The sequence below is a fragment of the Phyllostomus hastatus genome, unplaced genomic scaffold, assembly GCF_019186645.2.
Source record: "Phyllostomus hastatus isolate PE091 unplaced genomic scaffold, TTU_PhHast_1.1 phas_contig_34, whole genome shotgun sequence".
Classification (NCBI taxonomy): Eukaryota; Metazoa; Chordata; class Mammalia; order Chiroptera; family Phyllostomidae; genus Phyllostomus; species Phyllostomus hastatus.
The window spans coordinates 57,543,472-57,559,935 of record NW_025333857.1 but is presented as its reverse complement, the minus strand read 5'-3'; the positions used below and the strand labels follow the sequence as shown (position 1 = coordinate 57,559,935).

Genomic DNA, 16,464 nt, shown 5'->3' with positions numbered 1-16,464 from the left:
TTGTGTTATTCTCTCTCTTGACCTGCTTGTTTTGGCTGTCAAGGCATTTGCTCAGGCCCAGGTGGCTGGGTGAGAGGAGTGCAGGGCTGGAGCCTGCAGCCGGCTCCCTTGGGTGCTTCTGCTGGGCTGAGAACAGGCACCAGACTCGCCTTCCCCCGTGAGCAGACAGGATGGGTGCCTGGGGTCTAAGGCTGGACTTCCCGAGACCTCCTGCCCTCCCGGGACATGTCATCCGTCGGGAACAGTCTGCCGTCCGTGAACAAAGCCCAGTCTAAGTCACTCCGTATTCCATGGGTGCAGACCTGTTACCCACAGTGGCATTTCCCTGGCTCGGCAAACTCTTACTGATGCAGGGTTCCACATCGACGGAAATATGCTGCCCTGACCGCCGTGGCTTGGTTGGTTGGGCATCGTCCCACAAAGTGAAAGGTCGTGGGTTCAATTCCCAGTCAGGGCACATGCCTGGGTTGCAGGCCAGGTCCCCAGTGGGAGCTCATATGAGTGGCAGCCAATCAATGTTTCTCTCTCACGTCGATGTTTCTCTACCTCTCTTTCTCCCTCCCTTCTTCTCTCTCTAAATAAGTAAATATTTAAAAATAAGAAAAAAGAAATATGCCTTTTTCTAGCTCTCCACAGAAAGCCTTCTCAGAACCACAGTATGCCCTTAGGATTTCTGTTTTCATTTTGTCTTTAATAAGTAGTTATGTAAACAAAAACATGCATAGAACATGTCTGATTTTTGTTAGATTTTTGTCAAAGACAGTTTGTGTTAAATTGTTTTATGTCCCCACTGTCTTTTTTTTTTTTAATAGCAGCTCTAAAGGCCAGGAAAAAAGATCTTTCCTAAAATACTGGTTCGAGTCCTATTATTATACAATAAAATGTATCTAATGCACCAGTTCTTTTTCTGACTTGATTACCAGGGAGCTCAGAGCTACATATTCTGCTCAGTTGAATTGGCTTCCTTTATAGCCCAGGTTTCTGATAGAGTCCCTGCCATTACTTGCCTTGTTAATTTTAGCCTTAATTTTTTTCATTTTAATGAATTCATAGTTCTACCATCCCTATCTGTTCATTCCAGAGTAAGCTATCAAATCATCTTTGGAAGTGGAAAAGACACAGATTACCAGTAAATCAAGTGACATTTTAAGCTAACGCAGGATGGGATCCACTGTTAGGTAGTCAGCATTAGTCGTTGGTACCCATCCTGTGAAGGTCCATACTTTGCCCAAAATATAAACATAATGCTTCCCCCAGGCAGCATAGGATTAGTAAGGAGGCACTTTAGTTAATCTGTAAATTTTCACTGTTCTAGCTACTGGCTGAGAGCAGTAAATGCAACCCGATTATACCCACGGGCCTCACAGGTGAAGTGCAAACCTTGTTGTCCGTGTACGTGCGGTTGCTGCCTCTCTGCTGTCCCAGACCACAGCAAACACGCTTTCCAGCTTATCCGGGTTCTTAACGCATCTAGTTAAATAATCCCTCTTGTCCTTATTTCCTTGTGACCTGAGCTTGGATGTTGCTTCTGTTGAAATGATCACAGTCACTTGCTCCAACGGCAGCCCTGGGGAGCGCCGTGGTGGAAGGGTGTGTGTTCCTTTGTGTGGCCCTGGCTCTGCAAATCGGGCAATACACGGCTCGAGTGCAGGGATGCAGAACTTGAACCAGCTGGAGCCGCAGTGGGTGGGGTTCCGCTGCTTCCCCCGAAAGGAGGAAGAGGGTTTAGGGAACTGACCAGGGGCTCTGGGAAGCCCAGTCCCGGCCCCGTGTCAGACCTGCCTGCTGTGGTTTGCAGCCTCACCATGGAATTGCAGAGCGTCTGGACCGTCGCCAACCGGCACCGTAGCCACTAGCCACATACGGCTATTCAGATTTCAATTATTTAAGGTGCAATGAAATTTAAACTCAGTTCCTCAGTAGCACGAGCCTCATTTCAAGTGCACACGTAGGCAGTACTCACCACGTTGGACGGCAGAGATGCAGTATATTTCCGTCATCACAGAAGGTGCAGGGTGGAGGAGATGGGGATTCTGTGCAGCGCCGACGGGGGGTGTTTTAAGTCCGGCGGCACACTCTAGGCAGCCTTGGCAGCTCACTGCAGGAACACGGAGACAGGGTAGGCAAGTGTTCGCCTTCAGGGGCTCCGGGCCAGCTGGGCCGATAGCACATCCTCAGCCTTCACCTCGCCCCGTGGGGCTCTGTCACTTCGGCAGAAGGGGAAGAGAACGTGGGGGGTTGTCTGGGGCTCTGAGAAGCCCAGTGCCGCTGTGGCCTGCCTTCACGCCCCGGGCATGTGCAGCACCTAGACCGCCCGCGGTTCCATAGGAGCCACTCACTGGCCGCGTATGGCTGTGGGAACCGAAGCTCGTTAAAGTTAAATTTCAAATACACTTCCACAAGCCCTGTTGGATTTAAGTTATTTCTCGCCCTGCTCACCCCTCTGCATTGCACCTCAGTTCTTTCTGAAACTCCCCCATGAGACCTTGCAAGATGTCATCCTGGGGCACTTATTTTACAGCTCAGTGTTAAAAGTAGCAAACAGTGGTGATTCAAAGACAGCCTTCCCCGGCAGGGCTTTGCCAGGTACACTGACGATAGGCATCTCACATGTTAGTGGCTGTGCTTTGCAAGTGGAGTGAACAGTTGAAAAACTGCAGCACCGCCCACCTCACTTAGGTGGGGGACCCCTTCTTGCTGAGGCAGCTGGCCTCCCTGAGTGCCTGGGGGTGGGGGCTGTCCATTGCCCAAGGCCAGCAGGGAAGGTTGATCTGTACTTGGTGAAAAAAAACTGTGTGGTTAGTTCAGTGAGTATTTGCAAAATGTTTAAGAAACGTTTGACATGTTTTATACAGCAGATTTGTGTTAACAGGCAAAAAGAAGGATTCTGTCAGAGGAATCCGATGAATAATACCACAGGCAGAGACGAGGGTTCCTTTTAGAAAGAAGAATCAAATGCAATGTTCTGTACCCATTTAAGCCAGAAGAGGGAAGAGAAAGGGAGGAAAAGAGTGGTTAGGCATTAGCTCTCAACCTAAAGCGGTGAGGCTCAGGTCTGTGAACAGGACCTGGGCGGATGAGTCACCTGCCAGTCTGTCCTGTGTGTATAGCGGCACAGCAAAGTTTGGGGTCATAGGTACGAATCCTTGGTAGCTTGCTTTGCGCCCAATGGGCTATGCTTATTACTCGGAAGCTTCCCCCAACCATTCTGTCTTCCTTTCCTTGTTTAAGAGCAAAGGCTCAAATCTGCAGAGAAGGAAGATTCTTTCATGACAGAAACACCCAGACCAACCTGCCCCACCACCCAGAGGAGGGGGAGGGGCGGTGCCCTAAAGGAAAAACGGTTTGGCAGAGCAGACCTGGAGGAAAACAAGTACGTGGGCAGACTAGGGCTGTGTGTGGAGAACTCTGTTGTTGTTTTATCGCTGTAGTTTGGACGGGTCACCAGGGGAGACACTGCTCCCTCAGAGGGAGTCGGGCTTCGTGTTGACATGGTGCCTTGGCCCTTCGCTTGTCTCCTTCTGTAGAGCTGCCTTGCTCCACAGGACACGGGACAGCTGGCACGTTTTATTCCAGCACTTCTGTGCACGCAGTGAGAATGCCCTTAATGCCACTGCCCTTGGAAATAGTTACGATGATACGTTTCACATGTGCATTTTACCACTGTTACAATTTATTTTAATTTGCTTTTATAACGGCAGGCAGAACTTTTTTTTAACAATTTTTGTGCATTGGAAGAGACTTTGGGAATCCCCTTCTTCAGCCCCTCGGCCGTGTAGGAGTCCCCTAGGCCCCGTCACCAGGCCTCTCCGCCAGTGACAGGCAGCTCTGCTGCAGGGTGGCGGCCTGTTCTGCTGCTGGACAGCTCAGCTGCCCCAGCTGTGCAGGAAGGAAGCCGCCTCCTTGACCAAGACCGAGCATGAGCATCACAGTCTCCAGTTCTCCCCGACGCCTCTTCTGTTCACCTCTCCTTCCACCACTCAACGGACATTCAGTGACTGATTGGGTGGAAGGGCAGACAGAGACACGGACAGTTACATGAAGCAGGACGGGGCCGTTGGGTGGAGCACAAACAAGCCCCCAGGTTTGCACAGTGGGCTGCCCCCCGCCCCATCCACGCCAGGCGCCTGCGTCGCAGAGTAGCCTCACATGGTGTCTGTCTGCACACCGAGGAACCAAACAGAAGGCTTGGCTGCGTTTCGGTTACCTGCCACCTGTGAGCAGGGCCGTGTGGTAGGTGCTGAGCGAGCCCGTGTGTTGCTGGGAAGTTCTCATCACAGAATCCTGGTCCCCCATGGTCCCTTGAGTCAAACAACTCCAGTTCCTTCGGCCACTCCCCACCCCGCCCCCTCTCAGTCACCACTCTCCGCGTGCGGGCTGCTTTTACTAGAGGGTGGCACCCAGATTTCATCATAGTGACAGGCAGGGTCTCAGGGCCGTCCACGTGTCTCCCGCAGAGACCAGCCAGCGGCAGCATTTCATTAAGTGTCCCGCATCCCCCTCCCTGCACCGTGCCTGCCCTTCACTTGGTTGGGGCCGCTTGCGTGTAGATGCCCGACGGATATCGCCAACTCAGTGTGGCCCAGGCTCAGCCCCTCCCCGGCCCGTCCCCCCACCCCGTGGCTCCTCCTGCGTCTTCGTGAGTGGGGCCACCCCGCAGGACTACCCAGCCGCCACCTCGTGGAAATTTCGGTCATCCTTGACTCCTCTTCTTTCCCCCCAACACCCCTTGAACTGGACCCTCCCACACCCCCACTGCACTGCCCAGTCTACCCACCGTCACCTCGGCGAGGCCTGTCGCAGCAGTGTCCTCCTGTCCCCGTCTGGCCTCTCGCCCTTCTGGGCGGTCCTTGTCGAGGACAGCAGGCTGGTCTTCCCAGAATCCACACCCAAGCACGTCCCTTTCCTGCTTCAGTACCATTCCTGTGCTTTTTCAAAGTGTCGTGCCTCTGCATACGTTGCCACTTTGGCTTTTTAAATTATTTTTATGTTGGTGTTTTGCTTAAAATACCTTCTTCCCTCCTTACTGCCTGTTCCAACTCCTCCTAAGTCGTCTTTCCACCTCCTCTGTGAGGCCTCTCCTGCCCCCACCAACCCCCCCCCCCCCATCGGAGCATCGCCATCACAGCGGGGCGTCGTCATTGTTTTACATCTTCTCTCAAAGTAGACAGCGGGCTCTTTGAGGCGAGTGTCCTGTTCACCTCTCCCTCCACCACTGAACAGATATCCAGTGACTAATGGGGAAGTTCTCATCCCAGAATTCAAGCACGCATCGACTGCAGTTTAACCAGTGCTTTCTTGCCGTCGAGGTGATTTAATATCTGAGGCGGGCAGCGAGGGGCAGCGAGAGGACAGATGTGTGACCCAGGATTCCATTAGTGAGGAAGTGCCGAGCTCAGAGAGCAACATTATCTCGAACCACTTACTCCTGCAGCCACTTCAGCCCCTTCTTGAGTGAAGTTTTGGTCTTGAGCCCTTGGCATTTATCGCAGAGATGAGAGTGCCGTGTGAAAGAATGTCTCCGTATCTTAAGAACCCATACTTAAGACACTTTTCTTTTTGCTCCTCAATGAGCCTTACATGAGGATCCACGTGAGACCTTTCTCCAGGAGTTTTGTTTAGAAGAAACGTAGCATTCTGGGAGAGCTGGTGCCCTGCCTTGCAGTCCCCCACCGCTGCTGCAGTCTCGGCCTTGGCTTAGGAATACCCGCCTCCCCGGAGAGCTGGCGGTGGGGGGGGGCGGGGGGGGGCGCTGCAGGCTGCAGCCTCCCGGGCCCTCCGCAGGCCTGCATTTGGCAAGACCCTGTCCCATTCTCAGGCGCCCTGATCTTACCGGTGCCGAGAGCTGTCGAACCGCCTTCTCTTTCCACCTGAGCGTCCAGGCCACCCCGTGAATGGCGTGCTCTTTGAGGGTCACTCCACACACCCCAGGGACCTTGGGAGGGCATCTTTTCTTCCTTCACTCAGCATCTTCACTGGGTGCTTGCTGTGTGCCTGGCCGAGCATCAGCGCGCTGGGAGAGGAACGGAGAGAGGACCGGGGTCTCTCCCACCTCCAGAAAGCCAGAGCCTCCGGAGCGGAAGGTGACAGGAAACGGCCCCTGCTCTGTCACATGGCCCCAACAGAGCTGTGGAGCCCCCTGGGAGCACAGCTGTGCTGCCTTGGACAGGTTTGAAGGGCAGAGGTCCTTGTGGTTATCCTGGCAGGGGTAAGGGAAGCACCACCCGGGACTTTTTTTTCATGGGCAGTCCTGCCATTTTTAGTGTCTTTAATGTTGTTCTCCTTCAGAGAAAAAAATTCTGTCATGGCTTTTGTTTCTGAAACCTGTCACACTTAAACAGTTCCGAAGCACGTTTCCCGGGGTGCTTTTGCCCTGCCTGACAGCCCACCTCTGCACCTTGATTCCCCGGGAGTTGGGGGAGGGAGTGGTCACTTCCACCCTGGCTGCTCTGGATCCCGGACGGGTCCTAGGTTCTAGACGGCCGTGACAGTCCCCCTTCCATGTGCCTCCTCCTCTGACAAGCATCCCCCCTCTGCCTCAGGGACAGCCCTCTTGCATCTGCTTCCTCCTCCCCAGTCACGGCACTGTCTTTCTTCCGTCCCCTACTCCTTACCCCAGGAACCCTGGGTCCACCCACAGCGCCCCTCACCCTTCACCCTTCCCTCCTCAGCCACTGGGTTCTCCCCCATCAGCACCTCGTCCCGCCTCAAGGAGAGAGGAAGCCCACTCGGTTTGGCAGCTTCCCTCCTGGCATCGCGCTGTGTCCAGCTGCCACCTTCTCATGCATCTCGTCATCCACTGTCCTCCTCACCATCTGTCTGTCCGTTCTCTGCTCTGAGCGGAACATTCCGCAGCCCACAGGGAACGTCTGTGCACAGTTGATCAGCCAAAAACATACTGTCATATGTTTAATAAGTGACTGTCAACGAGTAACCCCCCAGCCCTGCTTAGAAAATAGTACTGGGCACATAACGAGTTTGGATATATTCTTATTAGTTCTGTGGGCTGTTTTAGATGGATCATTGTATTCTATACTGAAAAGGAAAATGCCTTAAAGCCTCGGATTATGTAATTCACATGTTAAAAATTTAGAAAAATAATGAATATAAGATGCATTAGAATTTTATTGAAATTTGTTCTCGTCTGCTTTGTCAGCTTGCTCTTCTGTTTTTTTGTTTGCATGCTTTTCACCCTTTCCATCACTGTCACCCTCCAGAGTCTTCCAACCTTTTGAATGTGTATGCTGTTGATAGTTGCAACTTCTTTGTATTAAATGTTAGGTTCGCCCTGGAAATGGACATAGAGCATTTTCTGAACCGTCTTTGCTTTGATTCTGCCACTAGGTGGTGCTCTTGTAAACATTAAAATTTAGCAAAGTTGCACTATTTGGGGGATTTTTTTGTTTGTTTTGCTTTTAAAATTTTGAATTAAAGTCTCATTCATTTTCAGTCTGAAAACTTACCACTAGCATACAGCTTCAATTCCAAAATACCCTGTCTTTGAAATGCCTTCCCATCCACAACACCCTTCCCTCAGCTTGAAAACCGAAAGACCAGACTTCTCCTGCATATGTCTATATTCCTACACCGGTCTGTAACTGAATCTTTATATTCAAGTGAATGGCAGTTGTGACTCATGCTGTGTGACTATGATGCAGACTTTACATTTAAAGTAAGCTAATTTGAACTTTCTAGGAAACAGAGAAGCCCTAACTTAATGAAAAATTCATGAATAAGGGCTTGAAATAAAGATTCAGAAAGAGCCGGTGGCAGCTCCTTTTGTCTCTTTCTCTGAACGTCTTCATCTTACCTCTCCCATCACTTCACCTGGCACGTAGAACATGAGGAAAGCCCCGCATTCTATGGGCCTCTTAAGGCACCTTTGCCAGGCCTGTGGCTCTGGCGGTGGTCCCGTTGGAGGAGGGGGGGGGGGATGTGTGATGCAGAGAAGTCGAATGTCCGGCACTGTGATGGCTGAGATGGTTCCTCCTGGTGAGGTCAGAGACTGCATGGCAAGGATGTGGGGGGCGCCTTAGGAGCAGACTGGGTGTGGCCTGGAGAGGAAAGAGGTGCGTGGGGGTTCACATCCATCAGGCTTCTGTCTGTCAGGTGAGGGGAAAGCTGTGGCCTTGGCCAAGTCACCTGGTGTCTCTAGATGACAGTGTCTTCACCTGTGAAAGGGGCGGTTGACCAGATGACCACAGAGGCCCCTTTCATTCCAATGGCCTGCAATTCTCTAAGATAGCACCATCCAGCAACACTTCCTGCAGTGGTGGAAATGTTTTATGACCGTCCCCCACAGGTGCCACTAGCCACACGTGGCTATTGCTCATTTCTGAAATGGATGGATACAGCTCAAGAACTTTCCAATCTTTAAATTTAAATAAATTGACTGGTGGCCACCACATTGGACATTGCAGCTCTAAGATACAGAAGGACCCGTGTTAGAGAAAAATAAAACATGCATTCTCAGCATGAGCAATAAATGGATGTCACAGGCAAATAACACAAACTAGGATTAATATAAATTGCCCTGGATAAGCAGCATCAGTCCCATTCCCTCTGGGTAGCAGAGAGCTCTGTGAAGCAGAGCTGTCAGCGGGGTTGAGATGGAAGGGAACAGCGTGCACAAGGGGTGGAGACGTGCCCCTGAGTGGGCTTCAGCGGCCAGACCTCCAGAGTGGCCGGCGCATCTCCCTGCCACCCCCACCCTCCTGGTGTGGCCAGGAAGGGAGCTGAGTTCTCAGCAGCTCCTGGGTCTGCCCTTCCTTCTGCCCCTTTCCTCCAGAGTGAACGGTGGTGACGTTTAGACCAGATGGGGACAGGGTGGCCTGTGGCCTCTGTGTGCCAGAGCCCTGAGGGTGACCTTGGGAGCCCTCCTGAGGTTCCAAGGGTTTGTGACAACCATGGGATGTGAGGCCTCAAGAGTCAGCAACATTTGCTCCGATAAAATATTAATTCGGCTACTAAAACATTTCCTCCCCCCCTCGACGAAGGAGTATATCCGAGAACAATCCAGCACAAAGCTGCCCGACCTGGACGTCATCCAGTTCTGTGTCTCCGTCTTCGAATGCTCCAGGCTCCTGCTCCCCAGATGGCGTGGATCAGCAGTTCTTAGAGGACTTCCACAGGGTGACCAAAGGGGGCTCCACCGAGGACTCCAGCCAGTACTACTGTGACAAGGTGCGTGAGCGCAGGTCCTGGCTGGGTGCCTGAGTGGCCAGGTGACCCCCCCCCCCCCCGCCCCAGCTTCCTGGCGCAGAGGCACCTCCTTTAAGTAGTGATGACTAACCGAAAATGTATTCTTATCAACCACTAGAGAGGGAAGTTACGTAACTGACCACTGTCCAACATTTTCCAGAATGATAACGGTGATGGCTACTTGGTCTTGATCCGTATCACGCCCGATGAAGACGGAAAATTTGGATTTAATCTAAAGGTATGTCGTATGTATTTGTAAGAAGTTTTGAGCTCTGAAGCCATCTCTGGATGACTCTTCTGTCCCCAATGGAAGCATGCCACGTCCCTGAGGCTACAGGGGAAACGGGCCCAGCCCCCGGAGCTGGGAGTGTTTTGATGTGGCTCTAGCAGCTGCCTCGTACCAAGTGCCTGTTACGTGCTTGGTTCTGCTAGGCACTTATTTATATCACCTTCCTGAGTTCTGAGCAATGAAATCAGCATTTTTAACCCCACGTGATAGACTCACAGAGATGAGGGCCCACAGTTGGCAAGCAGATCTACCCCTCAAAGGGGAGTTTTGAAGAGAGCCCCTGAGCATTGCTGAGCCAGGAAGAGAGAACAGCAGCTCTAGCTGCAGGGCCATTACCCTCCTCTGTCAGCCCCTAGGCAGGGTCTACAAACTGTGGCCTAGGGGCCAAGCCACCTATTTTTACAAATAAAGTTTTATTGGAACACAGCCACACCCATTTATTTACAAAGGGTTCATGACTCCTTGGGCACTACAGTGGCAGAGTTGAGCATTTGCAACCGAGCTCTCTGCCCCATAAAGCCTAACATATGTACTCTCTAGTCCTTTATAGGAAAAGTTTAGCATCCCCAACTCGAGAGCTGAGTGAGGGCAGGTGGTCTTTGCTGCCTTGGCCTTGTCTGTAGCTTCTGTCTCGAGACTCCTCTGTCCAGCAGCACTTAGAGGCTGTGCCTTTGGAGTCCTTCTGCTGGAGTGATTTGCATTTTTGTAAAGGAGCTTGCTTCCACCAAGTGCACCTTAAGTTCACAGAACATGGGGATGGCAGTAGGAGCATGGAGCAGTCTTCTGGTTGGCCCACTAGACCCAGGCTCAGGAGCCTCGTTCTTCTGAAGGGTGCCGTCCCTGGGATTAGAACAAGATGAAGTGAAGTCGCACCCCTCCCCTGTGCCAGAAAGAGCTGTGTGTCCTTATTGCTGTGAACTGCTCACGTGTTTGTGTTTTTCTTAATTTCACACGTTTACAGGGAGGAGTAGATCAAAAGATGCCTCTCGTGGTATCGAGGATAAACCCAGAGTCACCTGTAAGTAACCATGTTTGCTTTCCGCTAAATCTAACAGATTTCTGTTTCTGTGTCCTGTTTCTCTCCAGCCGGTAGCACAGAGTGTGTGTAAATGCATGCCTATGGATGGAAATTAAAAAAGAACAGAGCCCATGTTTTCTAGAACCTTCTGCCCAGTGTGGTCCCCCCAGCTGCCGCTCAGTGTCACCTGGGAGCTCATTAGAAATGCAGAATCTCAGGCCCCACCCCAGATCTCCTGAACCAGAATCTGCATTTTTAACAGGCTCCCCGGGTGGTGGGTGTGCACATTGCACTTTAGAAGTGCTGCTCAAGAGAAGGGAACTGAGGCAGTTTGCTGTTCTGCCCACTCTGCGTGGACACAGGGACCCTGTGTCCCCTCCCACTGCCCACACTCAGCCCTCTGTCTAGGCCACCTCAGCAGGTCCTGTGCTTTTTTGAAGCACTGAGCACCGAAGGGTCACTGTGCCTCCTGAGAAAGCACCAGTGTGGGACTTCGCTCGTCAGTGGCCGTCAAGCTGGCAGTTGACTTTTTCATACTGCCGTGGCCCCTTCCAAAGAAGGAGGCTTTCATTTTACCCTGTTCCGCGCATTGCTTCTCTCCCTAGTGGCTCCTGCCTTTGGTGTTATGCTTACAAAACCTTTCTCCATTGCAAAGTGGATAAATTCTCTTAGCCGAAGCACTCTCAGCTGTGGAGTGCCATTATCTTTTTCTTTATTTTTGGAAGAGTTTCTATTTTTTAGAGAGAACAGAAGGGAGAGAGGAAGGGAGAGAAACACCACTGTGTGGTTGCCTCTCACACGCCCCCCCGCACTGGGGACCTGGCCTGCAACCCAGGCATGTTCCCTGACTGGGAATCAAACTGACAACCTTTTGCTTAGCAGACTGGCACTCAATCCACTGAGCCACAACAGCCAGGGCCAGAGCACCGTTTTCTAACAGCCCATCTAGAGAACAAAAGATCAGAAGCTTCCCAATCATCATGTGGCATTAACAAGAGAAGGCTGGATGCCGTAGGGAAACGGCTTCCATGATTTTGTCAGCCTTGTTCCAAAATGTCTCATAACGTACAGCCTGAGCAGCACTGTGTTAGAATCCTGCAACCCGCTGCCATGGCATCGGAGCAGAGGATGGAAAAATAATGACGATAATTCCTGAGGGAGAGAAGGAGAGCCCAGTCCCGGCTCAGGCGCCCGGGCCCAGAGAGCCTCGGTGGCCTTCCCTGGAGGGCTGAGTCATGGTAACGGGAGAAACCCGCTCTTCCCCCGCCCTCCTCAGGCGGACACCTGCATTCCTAAGCTGAACGAAGGGGATCAAATCGTGTTAATCAACGGCCGGGACATCTCAGAACACACCCATGACCAAGTGGTGATGTTCATCAAAGCCAGCCGGGAGTCCCACACGAGGGAGCTGGCCCTGGTGATCCGGAGGAAAGGTAAGAGCCACCTGCGGGGGAGGAGACACAGGGATGCTGCCCTAGCCCGGCCCGGCCAGGCCAACATTTGAAAAAACCAAGAACTTGCACATAACAACCTTGATGTCTGACCTCTCACCTGAGAAATTTGAGGTTCTGCCCACAGAGGGCCTGGCCCCTCTCAGCCAATCCTCTGGAGGTAGGCAGTGCCCACCACCGCCCTTGTATACAGGGCGTGACCCCCAGTTCCTCCCAGACCCCACTCAGCCCACAGCAAGCACCAGCCTCTCTTAGCTGCCTGGCCCTGCAGGCGTTTGCATTTCCAGCACTTTCTGTGGAAGGATTGGGTTATGCTTTATTTGTGTGTGTTTGGCTTTGGTGGAGAGGCAGTAAGTGGAGGGGGACAGGGGTCTGGCTGCCCTCCCAGTGGTTCTCATTGCACCTCCTGCCGGTGGAGGGACCTGGAGCAAGTCTCTTGTCTGGTTTCTTTCGACTTCCTCTGATGCACAGTGAGGATAACAACAGTCCGCACTGCTCGGGGTCCTAACGATACTCGCACTGGAAGGCACCTCGAATACTGCCTGATGCACGGTAGCTGCTTGAAGGATGGCTCCTGTTGAACGCCATCACTGCTCTTGTTGCTATAAAGCAATCAGCCAAGTCCCTGAATGCTCCTGCCCGGCTTCCCAGCACTGAAGGAAAATGCTGTCAGTGTGTGACTCAAAGCCCTGGGCTTACCTTCTGCCCTGACCTTCACAGGGGAATACACAGCCTCACCCCCCGCCAATGCCCCCCCACACACACACACAAGCACACACACTCCTGACTCTGTTCCCACTAAAGCTTACCATCCAGAGCCATGGGAGGTGCGCTTGGCCTGTCTGAGGGGAGGAAACGGATGCCTGTGGACCCTTAAAGCCACAAGGGCCGTGCCACTGGTCTTCTGTGGCTATAATATAAGTTTATTTTTTAAGTATTTAACTGAAAATATGAGCTGATTTAAAGAAAAATAAGTCAACAGCATGGGGAGTAGCTACCGTGGCAGAAATCGTGGCAGTGGCAACGGAGTTGGACTGCTCTGCGGAGGGAAGAGGGTGGCCTTCAGGGTCGGGCGGGTGCGGGCCGGACTGCCGTGCCCACCCCGACGGCTCTGGGCGGCTCGTTTGCCCTGGGGGTCCGTTTCCACATCTGTGCCACGGCGATCACGACTCAGGTTCAGCATCGTGGGGATTCAGGTCTGCCGTGTGGAGAAATGCGCACGTCCTTTCTTCCCTGTCCTCTCCTGTTCTCTTGAAGGCAGTGAGGAGCCAGCGAAGGCTTTTGAGGGGGGTGTGCGGTCCCCTTCTGGGTGACCCTCGTGTCTCCGGTTTGGGAGGTTGGAGCAGGAAGTGTAACTGTGGACGGAGGCACGTGAGGCTGGGGAAGTGCTGTGTGTGGGGGGGGTGGGGGGGGCGCGGGGTCCTAGGTTTTTTCATTCACGTGGAGTCTGGCATGAAGGGAGAGATGGTGCCGAAGAGGCAGGGCTGGCGCACAGAAGGGATGGACGTTAGGACTACACACGCTTACCCGGGAGGTTTCCACCTGAAAAATGGCCCCAGCTGCGAGCTGGGCTGCGTTCTGGGGGTGAGAGCATCACGGACAGCATGCCGGACCTCGCCGCAGGGACCGGGAAAGGGCCGTTGTAAGGGAGCAGATGAAAAGGAACCGAGAAGGGGATGAGGGGATGGGGTCCTGGAAGAACCAGGTCAGAGAGCGAAGAGCGAAGATGTCTTCTTTGGTAACATCCTTTCCCTCTGGCCAAAGCCTCTGAGGACTAACCACCACCCCCGACTAGCCAGAATTGTACGTCCTTTTGTGTAATCAACACATATTGTGTCATTCAGCGAGAAGCAGTATCTTCGGTGAGCATGATTACTGTGTGCTTAATCCCTTAATAAGATGTTCTAAACCACCGCATTCAGGTGTCACAAGTGTAATTTGGGGGAGGAAACTGGTCACCAGAGCTTTGCCGCACAGCCAGACGCACCCTTTCTTGCCCACTACAGCTGTGCACTCCTTTGCTGAACTCAAATCGGAAGATGAACTGAACCAGCTCTTCCCAGAGGCCATTTTCCCCGTGTGTCCAGAGGGTGCAGACACGCTGGAGGGATCCATGGAACAGCTGAAGAAGGGCCTCGAGAGTGGGACGGTGCTGATCCAGTTCGAGGTAAGGGAGTCCCGGGGCTCACCCCGCCGCCTGGGCCCCGGGGCCTCGGTGGGCTACTCAGGTGCTGCCGAGTCAGCCCTGACACCAGGGGCCTGCGCTCATCGTGGGGCACAGGGGCTCCCAGCATCGGGGCAGTGGGGCGGGCCCGGCAAGCAGGGGACACGGACCACGCCCGTCCCTGCACTCTGCCTCACCTCTCACTCCGGTAACACTAGGTAGTCATGGAGAAACGCATCAGAAATCAAGGGGGAGGGACTCTGGAGGTATTTGGCTGCCAACGCAAAAGCTCCAGACGCTCAGCAGCAGAAGGTAGTGGAGAGGCAGCGTGGGTGAGCGCCTGCACCCACGGGATGATGAAGGAGCCCTGTCCCTGACCCCGCTGGGTGTCGTGTGTGGTTAGCAGCAGGGTCAGCCCACGGGGCGTAGCAGTTCTTCTCTCCAAGTCCCCCAGAACCGCGCAAACATGAGTAATTACCAGAGACAGACGCCGTCTTCCTTCCCTAAGGGGGACCCCTAGTCACAGGGTAGCAACCGTCAGCAAAAAGCACCCCCAGACTTCTCAAGGCAAAGCAGAGCTGCAGAAGCCTCGGTGCTTAAGTCAGTTTTACTGATGCGATCCCTCACAGGATGGAAATAGAATGTGTTTATCGTCCAGATTTTTTTCAAGGTAGGAGAACGCAGACTAGTTCATGCAATAGAAGATAAAAGAGCACAAAGAAGCATGAAACAGGTCGATTAAAAAAATAGATCATGATTAATGCCAGCATGCACAGTTTGGGTTCATAAATTAGGAAAGACGGTCTCAGATCCAGTTCAAAAGCAGAAATCAGCCATCCCCCGTTTGTTTGTATGAAGGAAGCAGTCACAGAAGGAAAAGTAGGCGGTTCATCAAATGTGTGTGACCGCACATCGACTCACCAGAGAGTGGGTCGTGTGAGTGCGGGACAGAAAGGGATGCGGAGCACAGATTGTGGAGTGAGGAGAGGTCCATTTTGTGGTGGTGTAAGGAATAGGGTGCAAACAGAGCACAATATTAGAGCAGTGTGTGTTGAACAACAGTAGAAAGTAAAAACTCACAAGCAAACGGTGAAGATACTTGATTTCACTCCCCACAAAATCAGTAGGAAATTTTAAACTTCACAGCCGTGGCAGATAATATAGACAAAAAAGCATAAGTCCATATCTTGTAGAAATGCAATACGGAGTAAAGGGTAGGAATAATGTAATTACTTGGGCAGAATAGGATAGACATATCCTGCATATCTACAAAAAGGGAAAGAAAGCCCTTCTTTCTAGTAGCCTGTGGGAGGCTATGTAGGCTTAGGATTTTAAATGAAGAAAATGTAGTGGTTATATTTTCTGGCCTTGCATTGCAAAAAGTTCAAAATTGAAATATACATTTTGGACACTAAAACTGCATACTCTTAAAACCCTCTCCAAAACAGTCAAAACAAGGAGAACTTAAAGGCCAGATACAGAGTAATTCATCTTCTTCTTTGTTCGGTGTTAGAAGGGACGAGGAAGGGGAAAGGCAGTGGGCAGCCATTCATCTATGCAGGGGGTGTGTATCAGGTGGTTGCCACGTGCCAAACCCTGGATCGGGAACACAGCGAGGGAGGGAGAAGGTGGATCTCTGGCCCCAAGAACTTGACAGTCTAATTTCAGTATGTTTGAAGGGATGTATCAGGAATCCCAGAAACAGCTAAAGACCAAGATAGGGCAAGATTACGTTACACAGAATGTACGTTGTGTAGAAACTGGAGTTGGGAAACTAAGCTCCGAAGTGTCAGGTAGTAAAGGGAAACAGGGCTGCCTGCTGCAAGAAGCACAGCAAGGAGTCCGTCCTGGGAGCTGTCTCCAGCTGATGGAAGTCCTTCAGCCCAGAGGGAACCGGTTGTCTTTGATCACACTGTCCACAAGGAGGCGCTGTGTGTTCTCAATAAGGAATGAGAGCAAACTTGGTCTTCACCTGTGCCCCAGAAAATCCCCTGCACTTAGGATTTCCATATGGGGGTCCCACGTGAGGTTTTTCTTGAACCACATTCACTGGACTGTATTAGAAAGTTTAAAAATGCTTTAAAGAGAAGTACCCGCCTGCCCTCCGTGTTTTTGAGTAGTATTTCTCGAAAGGATGACACTCAACCTGATGGATAGTACCCGAAGAGCTGGTCACACGGGGCCCAGACCACAGCTCCAGAATCAGCCACGCTGGGAGGGGCCTCGGTGTGGACACTCTTACCCAGACCACCGGGAGGTGTCCACGTCCGAGCTGGTTCAGAGGATGGCGGGGGTTGGGGGTAGAGCTTGGACCAGAATCACTGTCCCACTGCTGCCTGTC

The 16,464-nt window shown here is 52.3% G+C and overlaps 1 protein-coding gene across 10 annotated transcripts in view; it reads left to right on the top strand.

Annotated features, from left to right (window-relative positions):
* The window catches only part of PTPN3 (protein tyrosine phosphatase non-receptor type 3), a 103,696-nt gene that overhangs the window by 63,740 nt on the left and 23,492 nt on the right, over positions 1-16,464 (top strand). For all 10 annotated transcript variants that reach the window (XM_045840328.1, XM_045840323.1, XM_045840329.1 and 7 more), the window contains 5 exons: positions 8,997-9,183; positions 9,362-9,439; positions 10,452-10,508; positions 11,785-11,941; positions 13,966-14,126. In XM_045840328.1, coding sequence (XP_045696284.1) covers positions 8,997-9,183; positions 9,362-9,439; positions 10,452-10,508; positions 11,785-11,941; positions 13,966-14,126 — 640 coding nt within the window. The remainder of the gene's footprint in view (positions 1-8,996; positions 9,184-9,361; positions 9,440-10,451; positions 10,509-11,784; positions 11,942-13,965; positions 14,127-16,464) is intronic.